The sequence below is a fragment of the Stegostoma tigrinum genome, chromosome 3 (assembly GCF_030684315.1).
Source record: "Stegostoma tigrinum isolate sSteTig4 chromosome 3, sSteTig4.hap1, whole genome shotgun sequence".
NCBI lineage: Eukaryota > Metazoa > Chordata > Chondrichthyes > Orectolobiformes > Stegostomatidae > Stegostoma > Stegostoma tigrinum.
Genome location: NC_081356.1, coordinates 48,956,574 through 48,981,219, shown reverse-complemented (window position 1 = coordinate 48,981,219; position 24,646 = coordinate 48,956,574). Strand labels below are relative to the sequence as shown.

General features: G+C 42.2%; 1 protein-coding gene across 1 annotated transcript in view; it reads left to right on the top strand.

The window, feature by feature from the left end:
- frem1a (Fras1 related extracellular matrix 1a) overlaps positions 1 to 24,646 on the top strand; it is a 395,391-nt gene that overhangs the window by 198,903 nt on the left and 171,842 nt on the right. The window contains exons 10-12 of the mRNA XM_059645008.1: positions 1,336 to 1,532; positions 14,328 to 14,418; positions 23,343 to 23,510. Of these exons, the coding sequence (XP_059500991.1) occupies positions 1,336 to 1,532; positions 14,328 to 14,418; positions 23,343 to 23,510 (456 nt within the window). The remainder of the gene's footprint in view (positions 1 to 1,335; positions 1,533 to 14,327; positions 14,419 to 23,342; positions 23,511 to 24,646) is intronic.

Genomic DNA, 24,646 nt, shown 5'->3' with positions numbered 1-24,646 from the left:
CATGTTTTGGTAATACAGGGGAATGGGTCTGGATGGGATACTCTTCAGAGGGGCAGTGTGGCCTTGTTGGACCAAATGGCCTGTTCCCACACTGTAGGGATTCTATGATTTAACATTTGCCATTTAATTTAATTCTGTTTAATCTGGTCACTGTTTCCACTGGCACAAGAGTCAATGTTGGAATTCGAAGCAAAATTTCAAAATTTGCCAGTGATCCCAAACTTGGAGATGTCGCTGACAGTGAGATGATACTAGTCAGCTGCCAGAGGCTGTACATAGGTGAGTGGGATGGGTGAACAAATAGAAAGTGCACTTTACCACAGAGAACTGTGAGGTGAAATATTTTGGCAAGAAAGTTAGAGAGTGGTGATTTCGACTTAATAGCATTGTTCAAAAGAGAATGCCTGTAGGTTCAGAGATAAATGGGAACTGCAGATGCTGGAGAATCCGAGATAACAAAGTGTGGAGCTGGATGAACACAGCAGCGTCTTAGGAGCACAAAAGCTGACGTTTTGGGCATAGACCCTTCATCAGAAGATGCCGGAGGTTTATATGGATCAATCCATTTATATGGAATTTTGGATTTTATAAGTTGAGGGTTTGAGAGCAAAAGCAGGGACGTTCCACTAGATCTTCATAAAGCAATGGTCAGAGTTCAGCTGAAGTGTTGCATCCACTTCTGGTCACCATTCCTTAGGAAGGCAATCTGGATCCTTGAGAGGGTGTGAGGAGTCATTCAAATGTTATTAGAATGAGGAAAGTCAGTTAGACGTTTACACTGACATAACTGGAGCTATTCTCCTTGGAGCAAGAGAGATTGAAGGGAGATTTGATCAAGGTGTTCAAGATCAAAACAGGTTTAAATATAATTGAGAAAGAAAATTTTTCCTATTAGGTGATGATGATACCAAGACTAGAGGTACACAGGTTTAAAGTTTTGGATAAGTGCTGCAGGGCAGTAGGTGAGGAAGAGTTTTACTCGGTATGTGTTAATGGCTTGGGACCTACTGCCTGTGGAGGCAGTGGAATTGGAGATGATCAGTGATATCAGAAGCAAACTGGATGGACACTTGAGGGAAATAAACTTGTTGGGCTCCGGAGTACAGTGGGAATGGGATTGATGGGATTCGTCTACCTCAAACCCATAAGGACTCATTGGGCTGAATGGTCTCCTTCTGTGCTGTATTGATTCTATGACAATATCACGTTGTCCCTGACCATGTGATTGTGCTTTATAACATTTCTGTTATATTTCATTAATCTGTTATCCGTGCCATTTTATTCTTTAATGCTGTCCTAGCCAGTCTTATCTCACAAAAAGTAATTTAATCGCAGACTGTAATTATTCGTATTACACCAGTGGATGATCAGCTCCCAGAAGAAGCACCATGGGCTGTGCGCCATCTTGTTGTCAAGGAGACTGAAATAGCATATCTAACAAAGAACCAACTACATTTCACTGATGCTGAGATACCCGATGGAGAAATTATATATACAATAACAACCGATCCATTCTTTACTTCAGTGCTTGGGTAAGTTGGTACATACCTAACTATATTGCATTGTTATAAGCAAGCCAAATATCATGAACGTTCGTGTTATTATTCACAACAAAATATCTTGCTCATATTTTCGTTTTGCTTTCTGAATACTGTAGTCCTGTGACTTGCAATTGTGAGCAGTGTTCGACAATGAAACAATAAGGGCAGCACGGTGGCTCAGTGGTTAGCACTCTAGCCTCACAGTGCCAGGGACCCGGGTTCAATTCCCGCCTTGGGCGACTGGCTGTGTGGAGTTTGAACATTCACCCTGTGTCTGCGTGGGTTTCCTCCAAGTGCTCTGGTTTCCTCCCACAGTCCAAAGATGTGCAGGTTAGGTGGATTGGCCATGCTAAATTGCCCGTAGTGTTCAGGGATATGTGGGTTATAGGGGGATGGGGTCTGGGTGGGATGCTTCAAGGGGTGGTGTGGACTTGTTGGGCCAAAGGGCTTTTGTCTCCACCCTGTGGGAAATCTAATCTAATCTAATAAACAGGAAGAGGAAACATAGCCATCCTAAATGATAGTGAGGACAGTCCTCTAAATGTTCTCACTCTCTCTCTCTCTCTCTCTCTCTCTCACTCTGGGACAATGCTACTGCATTGGGAAGACAACAGTGTCTTCAAATTTCATTCAACCTTCTCATTTTGCAGCCCCACCCATAATACCCTGGGTCAACATTCCAGCCCAGTTCAGCAGATTCCGGAAAATTCAGCCCAAGCAGTATCTTGCACACATATAAAGCACAAAAGAACAGTTTAAGTTAGTGCAAGGACAATTCAAGGTGAAAAATGAAATCTTCTTGCACAGCACATAAGTCAAGTAATAGAAGCCCTACAGTATGGGAACAGGCCATTTCGTCCAACAAATCCACATCATCCCTCCAAAGAGCATCCCACCCAGACCCATTCCCCTATATTTCCCCATGTCTAACGTAAACATCCCTGGGCACTATAGCATCTTTAGACTGTGTGGGAGGAAACTGGAGCACACGGAGGAAATCCACGCAGACACGGAGAATGTGCAAACTCCATACTGGCAGTCGCCTGAGGCTGGAATTGAACCTGGGTCCCTGCTGTTGTGAGGCAGCAGTGCTAACCACTGTGCCACCCATATCTAAAACCACAGCAAAAGTGGAAGGTCCCAAAAATTGAATGGAACAAAAGTCCCTCTGCATAATAGTCACTTATTCTGGATGAGGTGTGACCTAGTGTGCTTAATGAAATATGTTTGGCTTAAGCCAGAATGTTTTGGTTCTCCTTAGTTCTGTGCAGTTGCAAATGTTGCACCCCTATTCAATAAAGGGAGCTATTTACTCTGATAACTAAAGCTTGATCAGTCAGTTTAACAATTCTTTCCGAGGTTTGTGAGCCTTTGGAACCTCTTGCCACTGAACATTGTGTTGGCAGAGTCCTGTGCATTTTTAAGGCAGATTTAGATGGATTCTTGGACTATTGAATGGTGAAGCAGGCTTGAGGGGCCAAACATAGCCTACTCCTGTTCCTATTTCTTACTATCTCATGGTGTTGTGAAAACAATTTGTATAATTCAGGACAATATTAATGAGCAATTTAGAGATATGTTAATAAATGACAGATTTCTGTAAAGTAGATTTAATTCTGTCAGACTTGATTGATATCTATGAAGTAACAGAAAAAGCTATTGAGGAAAGTAGCATAATATACAGACTTCTTGAAGGTGCTTGACAGAATACCTCATGAAAGACTTGCATTTGTTACTGAAACCCATTGGATTAAAGGGACAGTGGTTACATTGACACAGAATTGGTGAAGGGTTAGAAAGTGGATAACAATAGTGCTGTTGTTTTTCTGGATGAGCAATGGGGTTGGTATTGGGTCAATATTCTGTTTCAACCTGGGCTTGTGTCTATAAAATATAAATCAAAGTTTGCAAATGACATAAAATGTCATAAACAATAAAGATAAGATTGGAAATTTTAGGGAGTTGTATTGAAAGAATGATGAAATAGAAGGATGTAAAGCTGATCGAATGATGCTGCTTGGAATGATGAATGAGGAAGCACCATACAGAGCAGTCTGTATTGTGCTGAAGAGATTTACAAGAATGAATTTGGAGATGAAGAACTTCAGACATGTGGAAATGTCAGAGACCCCCCAATTATAGCTAGGAAGATTAATGGATGATTTAATGCAAGTTTTCATAACTTTTAAGGATTTTTTTATAACAAGACATTATTCCTAGTGACAGGAAGGTTAGTGACACAGATTTAAGGCCATTGTCTTCAGAAGCAAATGGAAAATGAAAATTCTTGACATGTGGAGGGCTGTAACGATCTGGGATGTAGTCTGTGAAAGTGGTGAGTCAGATTCATTGGAGTGAAGGTTTATAGAAATTTGGTGTGAGGGATAAGCGATAGGCAAGTCATTAGAATAAATACTGGACAATAGGATTAGTGTTATTTTGAAAAGCAAGAATTAATCAGGGTTATCAGCAAAGTTTTGTCAATCGAAGGTTCTGTCTTTAACTTAATTGAATGTTTTGAGATAACAAGGAAGAATGATTAAGCTAGTGTGGTGGATATTAATTACAGGGATTTCAGTGAGGTATTTGACAAGGTCCTATATAGCAGATTGAACAGAAAGTTAAAGCCTGTTGGATACTGGACAATACAGAACATGGAACTAAGGATAATATGGCACAGGTCTTCAACCACCATTTCTGTCCTGATAACGATGCCATTCTATACTAATCCCATCTGCCTGCATATGGTCTATATCTCTCTATTCCCTGCCTGTTCATGCATCAGTTTAAATGCTTTATAAATGTTGCTATCACTGAATCTAGAAGGTTTCACATGTTGCTATAGCATTCTCTATTTTCTTCATTAGGAGTTCTGATTTTTGCAGTTTACGATAAGCATCAGCTTCTTTTGCTTGTGCGTCATGTCTAGATATATCTCTAACTGAAATAACCTTCTTCGAAGATGTTTTGGAACATTAGTGACGGCCTGAGGAAAATGTTTTGAAGTGGCCTGAGGCTAGACTAGACTGTCAGTATGTCTCTTCTAAGTAGGCATGTTCCCAAGCAAAATCAATGACCAGGCACTTATTTTTTTTCTCATTCTGACTACAGTGTCTTTCCGTTTGTGTTAATGCCTGTATGCAAAGGCAACTGGCTGTCCTTGGTGTGTTAAGGTTGTTCCAAGTCCTTGGCGCATTAAGATTGTTCCAAATCCTCTCTCATTGGTGTTTCAATGCAGGATGATCTTCACTATTTATATCATCGTATTTCACTGTTGGCATTGGTTACTAGTTGCTCGATTTTGGTGAATGCTACTTCTTGCGCCCCAATACTACTACAGGAATTTTGCCCAATAGTTTGACAAATGCAAGAAATTGTTTCACTGCTTTTAAATGGATTGATTACTGAATTGCTGCTCCAATTCTCACTTTTCAGGATCTGGACGAAACCGTTAGCTGTCAGTACGAGGACTATTTACTTGACTTTGAGTATCTTTAATCGTGATTATTTTCAGGTTCAGGTTGAGCAGCCACATTAGATTTTAATTTTGGCCACAATGGCTTCTTCTACTGTGACTCTGCATCCTTAAACTGTAGCTTCTGCTTTGAGATGATTGCTAACTATCTCATCTTGTCCTGTAGAGCCATGGATATGCTAAACAGCACATGCAACCATGTGTATCACCAAAACTTTTCCAGAATATACTCAGAAAGTTATTTGCCAGTAACTGTGCTATAGATTTAGGGTCATGAAGATTTTTGACTTTACAAGTTGGCAAAATTCCTTCGGTGGAGTGAAACCTCTTCAGAGCTTTATTTAGATTCTTTGGGTCAATGCATATTCACAGCAGGTTGTTTCATTGTTACTATGCTGCTAATCCATTCTGTTGGGAATGTCACTTTCTTGATTACTCCCTGCTTTTCCGGCTCCTCTATGTTGTCCTTTAAGTTGACCTTGAGGGCAGCTAGAACTTTGTGCAGCAAATGCTGAATTGATTTACACTCTAATTTACTCCTCCTGGAAGATGTCCAGACTCTGTAAACACATTGTTGTACACCTCTAGGATCTGTTCTGTTGACAATGGCTTGCCTGCAACACATTGCAAATCTGTGTTGGCACATTGAGGGTCACCGTTGTGAGTTTTAAACTTGATCCAGCTGAGATGATCAGATATTGCTTCCTGACTATTATCCTAATCTCCAGATTTTCATTCCTGTTATTGCAGTGTTCTCATACAGTAATCTGTCCTCTTGGAACTAGTATGGTGCCATTATATAGCCTTAAGGAAAAGTGAGAATAAGCAAATTTGAAACAAAATAATCTTTTTCACATAACAATAAGTCAGATCCAAATTGCTTTGGTGACAAGAAACAGAGGGTAGTAGTTGACAGATGTTTTGTGAATGGAAAGTGGTTTTCCAGTGGTGCTCCACAGGGCTCAGTGTTAGTTCTCTTGTTGCTTGTGGTGAACATTCATGAAGTGTCATTGAGAAATTTGCAGACAAAATTTAGGTTGCCAGGTAATTGAAAGTGAAGAGGATGATTGTTAGCTGCAGGATGATATCAATGATTTGGCTGAGTGAGTGGAAAAATGGCAAATGGCATTCTATAAGACATAGGAGCAGAAATGCAGAAATTAGGCCATTCGAACCATGGAGTCTGCTCTGCCATTCAATCATGGCTGATAAGTTCCTACACTACATTCTACCACTTTCTCCCCATAACCCTTGATAGTCAAGAACCTATCAATCTCAGTCTTAAATGTACTCAATGACCTGGCCTCCACAACTTTCTGTGGCAGTGAATTCCATAGATTCGCCACTCTCTGGCTCAAGAAGTTTCTCTTTATCTCCATTCTAAAAAGTCTTTACTTTACGCTAAGGCTGTGCTCTCAGGTCCTAATCTCTCCTACCAATGGAAGCATCTTCCCAACATCCACTCTGTCCAGCCATTCACGATTCTGTAAGTTTCAACTAGATCCCCCCCTCATCTTTCTAAACTCCAGTGAGTATAATCCCAGAGTCCTCAAATGTTTGTTAAGCTTTTCATTTCTGGGACCATTCTTGTGAACCTCCTCTGAACCTGCTCCGGAGCCAATACATCTTTCCCGAGAAATGGGACCCAAAACTGCACACAATATACCAAGTGTGGCCTGACCAGAGCCTCTCAAAGCCTCAGTAATACATCCCTACTTTTATATTCAAGTCTTGTCGAAATAAATGTCAGCGTTGCATTTGCCTTCCTGTTTTCAGTGCAGAGAAGTGTGGGGTGATGCACTGGAGAAAGCAAGCAAAGCAAATAAATACATTAGACAAGGTTGAAGTGTGTATTGCATGTTGTGAAGAAGTAGTGGAGCTCATGTCTACAAATCCCTGAAGGTTGTATAAGATGGCAATAAAAAATAGGCTGAGTTGCTGGAACTAAATGAGAGATTGTTAGGCCACAGCTGGAGATAGAATCATAGAATCCTGACAGGGTAGAGAAAGGTTATTTGGCATATCGAGTCTGCACTGATCATCCGAACAGCATTGTACCCAGACCCAGCTGCCCATCCTATTCCTGAAACCAGGCTTTTGCCATGGCTAATCCACCTAACCTGCACATTATTGGATACTAAGGTGAAAATTTAGCATGACTATTACATCTAACCTGAACGTTTTTAGACTGTGGGAGGAAACTGGAGAAGTTGATAGAAACCCACACAGATGCAGGGAGAACATGCAAGCTCCACATAGATATTCAGCCAAGGCTAGAATTGAAACCAGGTCCCTGTCGCTGTGAATACAACGTGCTGACCACTGACCCAACATGCCACCCTTTATGTTCAAGTTCATGTACAATTCGGTCACTGCATTACAAGAAACACATAATTGCTGTAGAGAGTACAGAGGAGGTTTACAAGAATGTTGCTGATAAGGCTTGAAAATTGTAGCTATGTAAAAAAAATTGGACAGGCTCAAGCTATTTTCTTAGGACAGTGGAGGCTGAGGAGTAAAGTAATTGAGGGTACAAAATAATGATGGGTTTTCACAGAGTAGGTAAGAAGTCTCGTTTCCCTTAATAGAGAGGATAATTGCCGGGGATACAACTTTAAGATCATCAATTAAAAGATTAGAGAGGACATGAGGAACAGATTTATCACAATGAGGACACTGGAATTCACTGCTCAGGTTGTGGTTAAGGCAGAAACTCTCAACTCCTTAAAAAGGAATCTGGATCTGCAAATGGCATTCCATAAGACATAGGAGCAGAAATGAAGCACTGGAACCTACAAAGTTGTGGGACAAGGTACTGGAAATAGAGATTGGAATAGATGGCTAGTTTATTCAGGCAGTGTGCACATGAAGGGCTGATGGGCTTCATTCTGTGGTGTAATTTTTCTATGGTTCTATGAGTTGTTTTCAAAGTTGAAAGTGAGAAGGCATCAAGACAGACAGCAGAACAGGAGCTACTGCCATCAGATAGAGGAGTAGACCACTGCACAAAGCATATAAGTACTGTAAATGAGATAGTAGGAACTGCCTATGGTGGAGAATCTGAGATAACAAGGTGTAGAGCTGGATGAACACAGAATTTCTGAAGAAGAGTCTACACCTGAAATGTCAGCTTACCTGCTCCTCTGATGCTGCTTAGACTGTTGTGTTCATCCAGCTCTACACCTTGTTATCTCTAATTATTGGAGATATTGCTCAAACATTCTTCCACATCAAATTAATGGAGAACAAATGAAAAATGTGCCTTTGCTCATGAAGGGATCTGTCACAGTCTGTGCTAGCTGCTGCAGTTACAACTTGAATTTTGCCTGAGCATGTGTCAAAGTCACAATGGTTATTAATTGTATGTTCCAGGCTCAACCAAGGCCATTGCCTGGTGATATCAATAATTTACCACTTCACCTCTGATTGACCAGCAGTGCCTAGAAAGTGGGATTCCTGCCTATAGGGGTCCTTGATCACTGAGAAGGCTCATGTCTGGCTACCTAGGCACTCGACTGCTGCTTAGAACAATGGCCATCCTCAAAGGTATCAGTGCAAGGCTCTCATTGGCTCTCTAATCTCCTGGTTAAATTCTAGGCATTTCCTTAATCGTTCCCCGTCATCAGTATGGCTTGTTTATTGGTAGTAATGTTCCAGGAATGTTGATCTCCTCTCAGCTGAAAGTGAGTCCATCAGCTCACCATTCACTTGGTTCAGAAGTATTGTCTAGGTAAATGTCTGATACCTTAGGAGCAGCTCTAAATTTTTCATTGCTGCTTTGGTTTTGAGCAGCCCATCATGGAATCAACATGATCAGGCAATGTGTTCAATGCTAAACTCACTTAAGAGGACAACACATCCAATGCTACTTCCTCTTCTCTTCATCGTCCTGAAGTGTCCACCAAAGAATGGAACAAAAATCAAAGATGGAAGAGCACTGCATGTTTGGGAGCTCTTTGTTGAACATTGGTGTTCTCCTTGCAATGGTGCAAGTTTATTTTCACAGTGTTGACAGTTTTGACAGCATAGCTCTTGCTATCAGCACATATGGATAGTTGACAAGGGAGCCAAGCCTAAAGTGGTAGTTAACCTCTGATGCAGTATGGTGGGTCACATGGTGGATACTCTGACTGCTGTTTGATGGCATTTTGTTTGCTACCAAGATGGAAAGAATTTTTCAACTTGTCTTGTATATGGTCACATTTGGGGAATGGTATTTCTTCTGGCTGATGTAATCTCTGGTGCCTGCAGAGCCACACTCATCTCTTTATCCATTACCAGGCATCTGGCATTATTGCCAACCCCACTATTCTGTCTGTTCAGAGAAGTTAGAATGCCTCCTGCACTGGTGTGCAGGGCCACTGGCCCCCTCGACCCAACTTTGTTTCTTTTAACTCAGAGGTTTTCACTGGCTTATAGATTGAGGGCTGCATTGATCCTCCAGCCACCGGCAATGCCATCCTTGGCTTACTATTTTGCAGCTGCAGGTGTAGCTGTGGGTAATTTACCACTGCCGCTCTGATTGATCAGAAACTCCTGAAAGACAGGATTCCTGCTGTCTTGATCCTTGGGAAGGCTGAATTTCAGAGATCAGCTTTTGGTGAAATGGATGAGCTGCAGAACTTCTGCTTGGCTGAGGTGGAGGTATGAGTTGTGTTCCCTGATGATCCAAGGTGAGTACAGTCTGCTACTGAGAGCCACCCTCCTTCCCCCTCATTACCCAGCCTCCTCTGAAAACTGTCTGTGCTCCAAATCCCTGTTATGTTGCAGGCCAGGAAGGTCAGCAACTATAGCCGTCAAAAGACTTTCTACTGAAAAGCTTCCAAATTGCCTTGACCTCCTTATTAAACTCCATCTGAATTCAAAATCAAAAGACCAGCAGATGCTGGAAATCAGACACAAAAACAGAAATTGCTGGAAAATCTCAGCAGGTCTGGCAGCATCTGTGGGGAGAAATCAGCATTAACATTTTGGGCCCAGTGATCCTTCTCCAGATTGGAGATGGATTGAGGAAATTAGAGAAAGATGGGGTGAAAGGAATGAGCTTTGTTAGAATCATAGAGCCATAGATTTGTCGAGCATGCAAAAAAACCATTTAGTCCAACTGGGTCATGCCAGCTAGAATAGCATAGCCTTTATTGTCACGTATACTCCAGTACAGATGTACGGGTGTACAGTGAAGAGATTTTACAATGGCTGCCTTTAATGTCACCATATTAGGTTAAAGTATCTAGGTTCAAATCTTGGATATAAAAGAGGAATAGAAAGAGAAGTAGTAGCATTATTAACAGTGTTTAAAAATTAAGTTAGAAATAAGATAGTTGTATCAGAGTTAAAGAATTGACATTACAGTCTGATAAAGAATTTCCAGTAGCAGCAGCTCAGCACGTGGTCTGACCATCCACACCAGGCCCAGCCCAACAACTGTCCCTCTCTACTCTGAGCCTCCAGTGTACTCTGTGCCAGCATTCAGCTACACCAAGGTAGGTTGCACTGCTCTGGGACTCGCCTCCCCTCGCACTGCTCCGGGTCTTGGGCTCTCCCTTATGCTACTCCAGGACTACTAAAAAGAAAGAAAAGAAACAAAACGAACAGGCAGAGCATAGGAGCTCCAGATGGAGTGTCCTACTCTGCTGCCATCTTGCTGGAGAGAGAGCAACTAAATATCCTAAATTAATTCAGCCCCATTTACCAGCATTTGGCCCATATCCCTCTAAACCTTTCCTACTCGTACACCCATCAAGGAGTCTTTTAAATATTGGAATTATACCCACATCCTCTGGTAGCTCATTCCATTTAAGCACCACCGTCTCTGTGAAAAGGTGCCCCTTAGGCTCCTTTTAAATCTTTCCCCTTTTACCTTAAACCTATGCCCTCTAGTTTTAGACTCCTCTACCCTGGAAAAGAGATCATAAGACCATAAGACAGAAGAGCAGAAATTAGGCCCTTGGCTATTCACTCCATCTATGCCCCTCAAGATTTTATAAACCTTTTTAAGACACCCCTCAGCTTCCAACGCTCCAGGGAAAATAGCCCCAGCCTACTCAGCCTCCTCCCATAGCTCGAAACACCCACCAACCTCGGCAACATCCTTGTAAATCTTTTCTGAATTCTTTTAAGTTTATCAACCTCCTTGCTGTAACAAGGAAACCAGAATTCTATGCAGTATTCCAAAAGTGGCCTAACAAATGTCCTGTACAGCCGCAATAGGATATCCCAACTCCTACACTCAAAAGCACTGACCGATAAAGCAAGCATACCAAGTGACTTCTTCATTATCCTATCTAACTGCGACTCCACTTTCAAGGAAGTTTACAGCTGCACCCTAAGGTTGCTTTGTTCAGCGATACTCCCCAGGACCCTACCATTAAGTGTACAAATACTCCCCTGATTTGCCTTTCCAAAATGCAATCGCATTGCTGCCTCAGAGCACCAGGGACCGGGGTTCGATTCCAGCTTCCAGCATCTGTCGATGTGGAGTTCGCATGTTCTCCCTGTGTCAGCGTGGGTTTCCTCTGAGTGTTCTGGTTTCCTCCCACAGTCAAAAGATGTATAGGGTAGGTGGATTGGCCATGCTAAATTGCACACAGTGATCAGGGGTGTTTAGGTTAGGTGGGTAAGACATGGGAAATGCAGGGATTGGGAATGGGTCTGGGTGGCATGCTGTTTGGAAGGTCAGTGTGAACTTGTTGGGCCAAATGGCCTGATCCACACTGTGGGGATTCTATGATTCTAAACTCCATCTGCCACTTCTTGGCCAATCTGATCAAGGTACCGTTGTACTCTGACATAACCTTCTTCACTGTCCACTACACCACCAATTTTTGGGTCATCTGCCAACTTACTAGCCAAACCTCCTACTTTTGCATCCAAATTAGTTATATAAATGACAAAAAGCTGTAGACCCAGCACCAGTCCTTGTGGAACACTGCTGGTCAAAGACCTGCAGTCTCAAAAACAACTTTCCACCGCCACGCTATGCCTCCTATCTTCAACTAAATTTTTAATCCAAATGGTTGCTCTTCCTGGATTACATGTGATTTACCCTTGCTGACTACCATGCAGAATCTTGTTGAAAGCTTTGCTGAGGTCCGTATAGACAATGTCCACCGCTCTGCCTTCATCAATCTTTTTTGTCATTTCTTCAAAAAACTCGGGCAAATTAGTAAGACATGACTTCCCATGCACAAACCTATGTTCACTATCCCCAATCAGTCTTTGTCTTTCCAAATACATGTAAGTCCCATCCCTCAGAAAGTGCTTCACCAACTTACCCACCATTGTCATCAGACTCACTTGTCTCTAGTTTCCTGGCTTTTCCTTATCACATTTCCTAAATAAGGCACCACATTAGCCAGTCTCCCGTCTTCTTGCACCTCAGCCATTGCTGTCAATGATACAACTATGTCTTCATTGGGTCGGCCAATCACTTCTCTAGCTTCTCACAAATTTCTGGAATGCACCTGATCGGGTCCAGGGGATTTATCCACGTTTATATGATATACAGTACCATCTCCTCTGTAATATAGGCACTTTTCAAGATATTAAAATGTGAGGCTGGATGAACACAGCAGGCCAAGCAGCATCTCAGGAGCACAAAAGCTGACGTTTCGGGCCTAGACCCTTCATCAGAGAGGGGGATGGGGGGAGGGAACTGGAATAAATAGGGAGAGAGGGGGAGGCGGACCGAAGATGGAGAGTAAAGAAGATAGGTGGAGAAGGTGTGGGTGGGGAGGTAGGGAGGGGATAGGTCAGTCCTGGGAAGACGGACAGGTCAAGGAGGTGGGATGAGGTTAGTAGGTAGCTGGGGGTGCGGCTTGGGGTGGGAGGAAGGGATGGGTGAGAGGAAGAACCGGTTAGGGAGGCAGAGACAGGTTGGACTGGTTTTGGGATGCAGTGGGTGGGGGGGAAGAGCTGGGCTGGTTGTGTGGTGCAGTGGGGGGAGGGGATGAACTGGGCTGGTTTAGGGATGCAGTGGGGGAAGGGGAGATTTTGAAACTGGTGAAGTCCACATTGATACCATATGGCTGCAGGGTTCCCAGGCGGAATATGAGTTGCTGTTCCTGCAACCTTCGGGTGGCATCATTGTGGCACTGCAGGAGGCCCATGATGGACATGTCATCAAGAGAATGGGAGGGGGAGTGGAAATGGTTTGCGACTGGGAGGTGCAGTTGTTTGTTGCGAACTGAGCGGAGGTGTTCTGCAAAGCGGTCCCCAAGCCTCCGCTTGGTTTCCCCAATGTAGAGAAAGCCGCACCGGGTACAGTGGATGCAGTATACCACATTGGCAGATGTGCAGGTGAACCTCTGCTCCCCCTCTCTCCCTATTTATTCCAGTTCCCTCCCCCCATCCCCCTCTCTGATGAAGGGTCTAGGCCCGAAACGTCAGCTTTTGTGCTCCTGAGATGCTGCTTGGCCTGCTGTGTTCATCCAGCCTCACATTTTATTATCTTGGAATCTCCAGCATCTGCAGTTCCCATTATCTCTGATACTTTTCAAGATATCACTATTTATCTCTGCAAGTTGTCTAGCTTCCATAACCTCCTCCTTGAAGTGCTGCAGTAGTCAAGGCCCTCCCAAATATTAAATACTAAATAAAGAAGGTCCAAGATTTAGATAACATAACAATGATATAATGGGAACCAGTTGACACTGACAAAACTTTGGAGCTGATAATGCTGCACACATCTGGCAAGTTGAGGGTATACTGTTATACTTCACCCTTTTATTATCATCTAATCTGGTCTGAAAGAATGCCAGAGACCTGATGGAATAAGGTAACAGGTGATGGATCTATTAATGAATGGTTACTCTGGTTTGTGTTCATTGTCTCAATATGAGATGACAGTAATCAGTGGGAGGTAAATTTTATGGTTTCGTAGTTGATGGGTATAAGGTTCTTAAAGTATGGTCTTGAACTGTTGCTTGAACTTGCTCTGTTTAAAGACAGTTTCTCAATAGAAGAATCCTTGAGCATTGTCGGAAGTTTGAGAATTCTTTGAGAATTCTGAAGGTGAACTGCAAAATACCCAGCCCTGATGAGTTCTGAAAGCTGTGGCATCTATGTGGTTTATTGCAGTTGTGCCTCCGTCATTATGGAAAAGAAATTAATGATTATAATGTTGGTGATATTTGCTATACAGGCAAAAGAGTGAATTACATTTATCTCTCTAGTTTTGCATTTAGGAGAAACAAAATTTGATATTTTCCTTAATTGAAATATAATGTGATTCTAAAAAATGAATTATGGTGTATAAGGCTTTAATATTAGGAACTTCTGAAGTCTAATTGTGTCTCTCCTTCTCTGTTGAGCCTGTCGGATGCTGGCAAACTGTTTCTAACAGACAGTATGAAGAAATTGACTAAAGAGTCGAGTTTCCCAATGCTGAGATCATTCACACAGGTATTTACAATGTCTTATTCTCTAAGCTAATGCACTTGGAACATTGTGAAGTAGGAACCATCTCTGAGTTAATCCATTCAGATCAGTTTTCCCCAAAGGTAGTCTTGCAAATAAAAGAACTATTCAGAAGGCTAATTATTAGTCTTCAACAAGGTCTTAGTATAATTTATCCAGTGTAGGAGGCCAGTCAGTCCATTGTTGCTTGTGCTTGCTCTTAGAAAGACTTGTCCGATTAATCGCATTCCAAAGTTATTTTCCCCTACAGTCTTACAAATTTCTCCTTCAAGTACATGTCTAATTCTTGCCTAAAATTAATAATTGATGCTGCTCCTGTACTCTTTCAAGCAGTGTATTCCCGATTATAACAATTTCTAAGGAAAATCTCCATTTTTATTGTGTGAACAATTCATCCCACTGCTCCCTGCATTGTATGAGTTCTCTGGTCAGTTGTTCGCTGTCGGGTAGTTTTGCTGTCACCGTCCTATTTCAGGGTGGGGACTTATAGGGCTCACCCAAGTCCAGTGAGATAGAAGAAAATTATTTGGGTAGCTCACAAAAAAAGTTCCATGTTTTCAAAAAGTTGTTCATTGACTACTGTGTCGAAGTCAAGCTGACATGGTGAGCCTTATTACAAACACTGAGGAAGACCCTTGAAAGCAACTCTTTGAGATCCTAAGATGTTCTCCCACCAAAGCCATATGACATCATCATAGCTTGAGGTATCCAAGGCAGTCCTCAGTACTGACTTTTTCAGACTCTTGCACCTTTTATTCAATCCAATTCATTGGTTGACAAAAGGTGACATGAGGAAAAAGATTTTCTACAAAGATGGTTAAGATTTGAGTTGTTCTACTCAGGATGATGGTGGTTACTGATTTAAAAGCAGGCCTTGAAAGAGAATGTACTTGAAGGTGGACAAATACAGCGATTCTGGAGGAGAGTTAGAAAGTTGCACAAACTGGATTGCAATTCATATGAGTTGGTACAGACTCAGTGGGTTAAATAATCCTATTATTGTATTATCTATTTGATGTCATTTCTACTTGGAGAGTTATCTTTAATTGGCATTCTTTGCCTGAAAGCATTCTTTAAATTGAGCAGGGAAGGGTGTCATATTTCATGATGTACTCATCATTTTGAAAATGTAATGCTGCAAATTATATTTATTGAGAGACCAATTGTAGAATTGAAAATACTAAATTACAGCATAAATGTTTGATTTCCTCATCTGCATGAAAGTAAAATAAAATAGTTAAAACAATTTGCATTCCTGAAGAAGGGTCTAGGCCCGAAACATCAGCCTTCCTGCTCCTCCTCTGATGCTGCTTGTCCTGCAGTGTTCATCCAGCTCTACAACATGTTAATCTCAGATTCTCCAGCATCTACAGTTCTTACTATCTATGCTTCAAGCCACGTCATTCAGTTTGCCTTTGAATTGATTTAACAATGTGAAAAGAAACAGCTGCTTAGTCACATCAGAAAATGATGATGCTGTTCAGTCCATGTGTCATGCTATCATAAAGATAGTTGTGGAGCAGCCAGTCAAATCCCATAGAATCACATGCTGAGTCCACTTCTGAGAGTGACAGACACCTCTGAACCCAAGAACATTTTACTGCTAGTGCTTGTTGCTCCTCCTGTCAGGAGATATGCTTTCATGATTTGTCACACATGCCTGTCCGGTGCCATCCTCATATTCAGTGTAGCTTGTCTGTTGTTCTTTGACATCCATGTTCAACTGCACCTAGTTCAACCACTCTTTTCTTTTGCCTTTACTTTGCCCTCTTGGAGAGATATCTGTAGCTTTTCTGCTCTGATCAAATGAATGAAGTATTGTCATTTTATTATCAGAACTATTTTTGCTGTTGCAATTTCAAACACCTTATTTGTCTTACGGGCCATATATGGAATTTAAGCACATTTGTTAATATCCATATCTCAAAGGCCTCCATTTTCAACCCTTCAACCTCACTGATTTTCTAGGTTTCTGTGGCATACGGAAAGGTGGAGAGAACATTGCATCATTTGAGTTGTTCCTTTTCATGAACTTAAGTTTCCTTGTTAACAAAGAATAGTACAGCACAGGAACAGGCCTTTCAACCCACCAAATGTGTACTGACACACAACACTTCTTAAAATTAAAACTTTTTGCATTTTTACAGTCCATATCTCTCTATTGCCTGCCTATTCATGATCAAGATACCTCCTAAATTTTGCTATTGCAGCTGCTTCTATCTCCTGCTGTATATTCCAAGTACTTACCACCCTGTGTGTAAAACAAAATGTCTTAAACTTCCCTCTTTTACCTTAAAAGGTAAAAGACATAATGATATCGTTGGTGCTATTTCCCTCTCCTGTCCAGAGTTGGAAAAGTTCATAGATTTTGCTTTCAATTTCCACCCTACCCTCATTTCTTCCCTGAAAAAAAGTACTCCAACTATCCATTCTACACATGCTTCTCACAATTTTGTAAGCCTCTGTCAGGTCACCTTTCGACATTTGAGTGAAAGCAAATCAAGTGTTTTTTTCCAAACTCTCCTTCAATCTATTGCCTCCCAAGCCAGGCAACATCCTAGTAAAGAGATAATGGGAACTGCAGATGCTGGAGAATCCGAGATTACAAAGTGTGGAGCTGGATGAACACAGCAGGCCAAGCAGCATCTTAGAAGCTGACATTTCAGACCTAGTCTAGGGTAGAAATCTGGGAGATGAGTAGGACCCGTTTGAGGGCCCTATTGCAACTGGTGCTGGGGAATCCCTGGTTGAGGAAGAAGGTGGACATTTCGGATGCTCCCTTATCAAAATTTACCTCGTCTGAACATATGCATTGGAGGCAGAGGAACTGAGAGAATGGGATGGAGTCTATACAGGAAGCAGAATGTAAAGATGTATGGTCCACATAGCTGTGGGAGTCAGTGGGTTTATAGTGGGTATAAGTGGCCAGGCTTTCCCCAGAAAAGGAGACAGAGATGCCAAGGAAGGGAAAGGAGGAGTCAGAGATGGACCAGGTGAAAGTGAGGGTAGGGTGGAAATTGAAAGCAAAATCTATGAACTTTTCCAATTCTGGACGAGAGAGGGAAATAGCACCAATGATATCATTAATATATCGGTGAAAGAGTTGTTGATGGGGACTGGAATAGGATTGGAACAAGGAATGTACCACGTACTCCATGAAGATACAGGTGTAAATGGGGCCTATGTGGGTACCCATAGCCAGCCCTCTGACCTGAAGTAAATGAAAGGAGTTAAAAGAGAAGTTGTTGAGGGTGATGATGAGCTCAGTCAAGTGGAGGCAGATGGTGATGGATGGGGATGGTTCAGGTCTTTGCTCCAGGAAGAAAGAGAGCCATAAGACCCATATAGGAATGGACAAGTAAAGGGATTGCACATCTATGGTAAAGAGGAGGCAGCTGGAACCTGCAAATTGGAAGTTTTAAAATCAGCGTAAAATGTCAGAGGAATCGCAGATGTACATGGGCAGAGATTGGACTGGGGAAAGAAGACAGAGTCAAGGTAGGAAAAGATGATTCTGTGGGGCAGGAGCAGGCTGAAACAATGGGTCTGCCTGGACAGTCCTATTTGTAGATTTTTGGAAGGAGGTAGAAGTGAGCTGTGCGGGGCTGGGGTACATCAGCTTGGAAGAAACGGGTGGGGTAGGATACAAGATGAAATGAGATCAGATACCGTTGTAGATACAATGGCCTGATGCATCATAGTGGGGCCCTGGTCCATGGGACGATAGGAGGAGGTATCTGAGAGCTGGCGCTCAGCCTCTGCAATGTCAATTGGCCAGTCTACAACAACACCATCCTTATCAGAAGGCTTAGTAGTAAAGTCAGGGTTAGATCCAAGTGCATTTAATGCAGTCACTTCAAAGAGAGAGAGAGGTTGGACTTGGTGAGGGAGGTAGAGAAATTGAGGTGATGAATATCTCGTTGACAGTTCTCAATGAATAGACTGAGCGCAGGTAAAAGGTCTGAGGACTGGGTCCAGGTGGTAGGAGAGTGTTATTACTGGGTGAATGGGTCTGTGGATGAGGAGAGGACGCTTGCCAAAGAAATGGGCATAAAGGTGAAGGCAACAGAAGAAGAATTCAATGTCATGTTGTGCTCTAAATTTGTTCACGTGGGGACGCAGAAGAATAAAGCTGAGGCCTTTGCTCTTTGGAGAGCAGAAGCTTCAGAGGGATGGTGAACACCTGACAGGGCTATTGTTTAGATTTCATTTGACCTATGATATTCTGTGTATCTCTTTTGACTCTGCCAGTAGTGCAGTCTCATCAGCATACCAGAAGATAATGTTCATACAACTGATGTTTATCCCTGAAAATACATCTGACTCCCTGTATACAAATTGAATAATTCTGATAGTACACAGACTTGCTGTACTCTTATCTTTTACTTGATTGTTCCTTTTTGAGCCTGATTTTCATTATTTGGGCCCAACTTAGGCTCTGAACAAATCTCACAATTTTACTGCCAATGTCCTTAGACACGGATGAGGTCCCAGAGGACTGGAGACTTGCTAATGTTGTCCCCTTGTTTAAAAAGGGCAGCAAGGATAATCCAGGTAATTATCGACCGGTGAGCCTGACGTCAGTAGTAGGGAAGCTACTGGAGAAGATACTGAGGGATAGGATCTATTCCCATTTGGAAGAAAATGGGCTTATCAGTGATAGGCAACATGGTTTTGTACAGGGAAGGTCATGTCTTACCAACTTAATAGAATTCTTTGAGGACGTGACAAAGTTGATTGATGAGGGAAAGGCTGTAGATGTCATATACATGGACTTCAGTAAGGCATTTGATAAGGTTCCCCATGGCAGGCTGATGGAGAAAGTGAAGTCACATGGGGCCTAGGGTGTGCTAGCTAGATGGCCAAAAAACTGGCTGGGCAACAGGAGACAGAGGGTAGTAGTAGAAGGGAGTTTCTCAAATTGGAGACCTGTAACCAGTGGTGTTCCACAGGGATCTGTGGTGGGACCACTGTTGTTTGTGATATATATAAATGATCTGGAGGAAGGTGTAGGTGGTCTGATCAGCAAGTTTGCTGATGACACTAAGATTGATGGAGTAGCTAACAGTGAAGGGGACTGTCAGAAATTACAGCAGAATATAGATAGACTGGAGAGTTGGGCAGATAAATGGCAGATGAAGTTCAATCCGGGCAAATGCGAGGCGATGCATTTTGGAAGATCAAATTCAAGGGCAAACTATATAGCAAATGGAAAACTCCTTGGGAAAATTGATGAACAGAGGGATCTGGGTGTTCAGGTCCATTGTTCCCTGAAGGTGACAACGCAGGTCAATAGGGTGGTCAAGAAGGCGTATGGCATGCTTTCCTTCATTGGGCGGGGTATTGAGTACAAGAGTTGGCAGGTCATGTTGCAGTTATATAGGACTTTGGTTCGGCCACATTCGGAGTACTGTGTACAGTTCTGGTCACCACATTACCAAAAGGATGTGGATGCTTTGGAGAGGGTGCAGAGGAGGTTCACCAGGATGTTGCCTGGCATGGAGGGTGCTAGCTATGAAGACAGGTTGAATAGATTAGAATTATTTTCATTAGAAAGTCAGAGATTGAGGAGGGACCTGATTGAGGTCTACAAAATCATGAGGGGTGTAGACAGGGTGGATAGCAAAAAGCTTTTTCCCGGAGCGGGGAACTCAATTACTAGGGGTCATGAGTTCAAAGTGAGAGGAGGAAAGTTTAAGGGAGATATGCGTGGAAAGTTCTTTACACAGAGGGTGGTGGTTGCCTAGAACGCGTTGCCAGTGGAGGTGGTAGACGCAGACATTTTGGTGTCTTTTAAGATATATTTGGACAGGTACATGGATGGGCAGGGAACAAATGGACACAGACCGTTAGAAAATAGATGACAGGTTAGACAGAGGATCTTGATTGGCGCAGGCTTGGAGGGCCGAAGGGCCTGTTCCTGTGCTGTAGGTTTCTTTGTTTCTTTGTTACCTTTCAGCAATATGTCTATTTACTTTTGATGGTGAGAATTATGTTTTTTTTTAATCCGTGAAGCTGATGTGACTGTTCTGATTTGCTTCCAGATATTTATCAACAGTTCTTCTTAGATTAAGTATTTCCTCTCATTCTTACCCCAGGTGTAAATCCAGAGTGTGTTTCATCTGTTTCTACTTCAAGTATGTTTTAATTATGATTTTCAAGATCATTTTAATGAAAAGGCTCACAAAGTTTAGAATTTGAAAAGGATTGCACTTCACTGTGTTATGCTTCTGAGGTGACGTAATGAATTTCTTAAGTCATGTAGAATGTGCCCTTTCATACATAATTGATTACACATTTCTGTTATTTCTTATTCCATTCCTGCAAGAGTATTTAGAGGTTCTGCTATTCGTTCAGGGGCATTTTTGGCACAGTGATATTTCTGCCTTTGAGCCAGTAGGTGTAGGTTCAAATCCCACTCCAGAACTTGGTGACCACAGAATAATGTGGTCATGCAGCTTTACTATCAACTTGTGAATCCATTGATTATGCCTTTGGCAGGTGGTAGGAGTCCAAAAGTTTCCTGATAGCCATGCTTGATGTGAAAACACACTCTTCAAGCACTGCTTCTGGTAATAAACTATGAGCTGTTCCAGGAGGAAGCTAGCTATGGAAACGAACATAGGTGTATACTTTGTTAGGCTCAAGTGTCACTGGATGCAGGGAAGTGCCTAAATTATAACTTAATTTATACCCAGAGCTTTTCTTTTGCAACAATTTCAAACCATTCTTTACCTATGATATTGTAATGTTTAACCCATCATTTGTCTCTAAATACTGAGCAATTCAACAATTTGTATCATCACAGTTTTGTATTCTGTCCATATACTACATCACTTTTGAACATTTCTTTAAAATCTTTGTCTTTTAGGTACCCATTATTATCCCTCTGTCCACCTGTCAACAGTTTCACTTCCTGATGCTCAACTCTGTATTCCTTCTAGCTCCAGTACTTCAACTTAAATCTCATTCCTTTAGTGTATCAATATATATTCTTTATTTTCTTTTTAATTTCAACATACCCAGATGTGTTTCTTCTTCTTCCCCTTTCTGTCATCATTGCAAGTATCTGATCTGTCATCCACTCCTCTCTTATTCTGTTTTCTGTTATGGATAGCCCTAAAACCAAAATGGTATTCAGAAAATCAGAGCTGGAGTTAAACACTTTATGGTAGGGTCCTGGGGAGTGTTGCTGAAAAAGACACCTTGAAATGCAGGTACATAGTTCCTTGAAGGTGAAGTCACAGATAGACAGGGTAGTGAAGAAGGTTGCAGTGGGAGAGGGATGAACTGAGGTTTATTTTGGAGGGAGGAGGGTAGCTTCTTTAAGGAAGGCATCCTTAGAAGAGGTTTCGCAGCCTGGTTAAAATTGTCACAGAGATAGTAGGAACCGCCAATGCTGGAGAATCTGAGATAACACGGTGTGAAGCTGGATGAACACAGCAGGCCAAGCAGCATCAGAGGAGCAGGAAAGCTTGACATTTCGGGTCAGGACCCTTCTTCAGAAAAAAAAAATTATGTTTTTCCTAAGAAGGGTCCCGACCCGAAACGTCAAGCTTTCCTGCTCCTCTGATGCTGCTTGGCCCGCTGTGTTCATCTAGCTTCACACCGTGTTATTTCAGATTCTCCAGCATTGGCAGTTCCTACTATCTCAGTGAAGAAGGTGCTTGGTACGCTTGCCTTTATTGGTCAGTGCATTGAGTATTGGAGTTGAGATGTCATTTTATGGATGTAAGTTTGCTCGCTGAGCTGGAAGGTTCGTTTTCAGACGTTGCTCAGCGAGCAAACTTACATCCAGAACCTCAACCTGAGCTACAAATCTTCTCAAAACTCACTATGTCATTTTATGGCTGCACTAGACGTTTGGTTAGACCACTTTTAGAATATAGCATTCAAATCTGGTTTCCCTGTAAGAGGAAAGATGCTGTTAAATTAGAAAGGGAGCAGAAAAGATTCACAAGGATATTGCTGGGTTTGGGGGGATTTGAGCTATAGGGAGAGGATGAATAGACTGGGGCTATTTTCCCTGGAGCATTGGAGGCTGAGGGGCACCTTATAGAGGTTTATAAAATCTTGAGGGGCATGGATAGAGTGAATAGCCAAGGTCATTTTTCCCAGAGTAGGGGAGTCCAAACCTCCAGGGCATAGGTTTAAGGTGAGGGGGAAAAGTTATAAGAGGGACATAAGGGGCAACTCGTTCACGCAGAGAATGGTACATGCATGGAATGAGTTGCCAGAGGAAGTGGTGGAGGTGGGTACAACTACATTTAAAAAACATCTGGATGATTATGTGATTGGGAAGCATTTAGAGGGATATGGGCCAAATGCTGGCAAATGGGACTAGATTAATTTAGGATATCTGTCTGGTACTGATAAGTTGGAGTGAAGAGTCTATTTCATGTTGTACAACTCTATGACTGTTATGGCTCTATAATCTGAATCAGAGGGCTTTAAATAGAACATAGAACATAGAACATTACAGCACAGTACAGGCCCTGCGGCCCTCGATGTTGTGCCGACCTGTCATACCGATCTCAAGCCCATCTAACCTACACTATTCCATGTACGTCCATATGCGTGTCCGATGACGACTTAAATGTACCTAAAGTTGGCGAATCTACTACCGTTGCAGGCAAAGCGTTCCATTCCCTTACTACTCTGAGTAAAGAAACTACCTCTGACATCTGTCCTATATATTTCACCCCTCAATTTAAAGCTATGCCCCCTCGTGCTCGCCGTCACCATCCTAGGAAAAAACCTCTCCCTATCCACCCTATCTAACCCTCTGATTATTTTATATGTTTCAATTAAGTTAAATATTACTATTGATTTCTTATTGTTTTTCCATCTTCCATTAATGTTTCCCTACTTTTGTGATACATAGTATGTTCTATTTTACTGTGTTTCAGCATGCGGTGAACTACCTGAAAGTGGCCTACATGCCTCCTGTACAGGATATCGGGCCAGATCCACAGCACCTTCAGTTTCTCTTTTCAGTCAGTAATCAACATGGTGGTACATTAATTGGCCTGTGCTTCAATATTACAGTTCTCCCAGTTGACAATCAAGCTCCAGAGGTAGGCAATACCATTTAAAGTTCAATTGAAGTTACTGGGTGTCAGTTTTGACACTAAAATACATTATTCTGGCTAATTACTAGGATCTACAACTACAATTTTGATGCACTGACCTCATTGCATTGTACTTCTGAGCTGTTAAGAACTCAAAGCTCAATAGCCTTCCCAATATTGGACTGATTCGATTGACAGCAATTAACTGTGCGAAAGATCACAATTTTGGAATATTACATTCAATCTGGTCTCCCAGCTATAGGAAGGCTGTTGTGAAACTTGAAAGGGTTCAGAAAAGATTTTCAGTGATGTTGCTGGGGTTAGAGGGCTTGAGATATAGAGAGAGACAGAATAGTTGAGGCTGTTTTCTCTGGAGTGTCGAAAACTCAGGGGTGACCTTTTGTAAGTTTACAAAATCATAAGAGGTGTGGATAGGGTGAACAGCCATGTTTTTTTTTCCCCAGGGTAGGGGAATCCAAAATTAGACGGCATAGGTTTAAGGTGAGAGAGGAAAGATTTAATAGGGACCTAAGAGAGGAGGCAATGGCCTCGAGATATTATTGCTGGGCTGTTAGTTCAGAGACCCAGATAATGTCCTGGGGACCCAGACTTGAATCCTGCCATGGCAGTTGGTAGAATTTGAATTCAATAAATATCTGGAATTGAGAATCTAATGATGGCCATTAGCCCATTGTCAATTATCATAAAAACCCATCTGGTTCACTAATGTCCTTTAGGGAAGGAAACCGCAATCCTTACCTGGTCTGGCCTATGTGTGATTCCAGGCCCACAGCAATGTGGCTGACTCAAAACTGCCCTCTGGGCAATTAAGGATGAGCAACAAATGCTGCCTGGTCAGCAACACCCTCATCCCGTGAATGAATTTTGAAAAGTTCTTTTCTATGGAGAGGGTGGTGTGTGTACAGAATGAGCTACAAGAAGAAGTGTTGGAGGTTGGTACAATTCCAACATTTAAAAGGCCTCTCAATGGTACATGAATAAGAAGGGTTTCTGGGGATATGGGTCAAATGTTGGTAAATGACACCAGATTAACTTAGACTCTCTGGTCGGCTTGGACGAGTTGAACCAAAGGATCTGTTTCTCTATGACTCTAATTGCCTAGGCTCTGGGCACAGCATGAT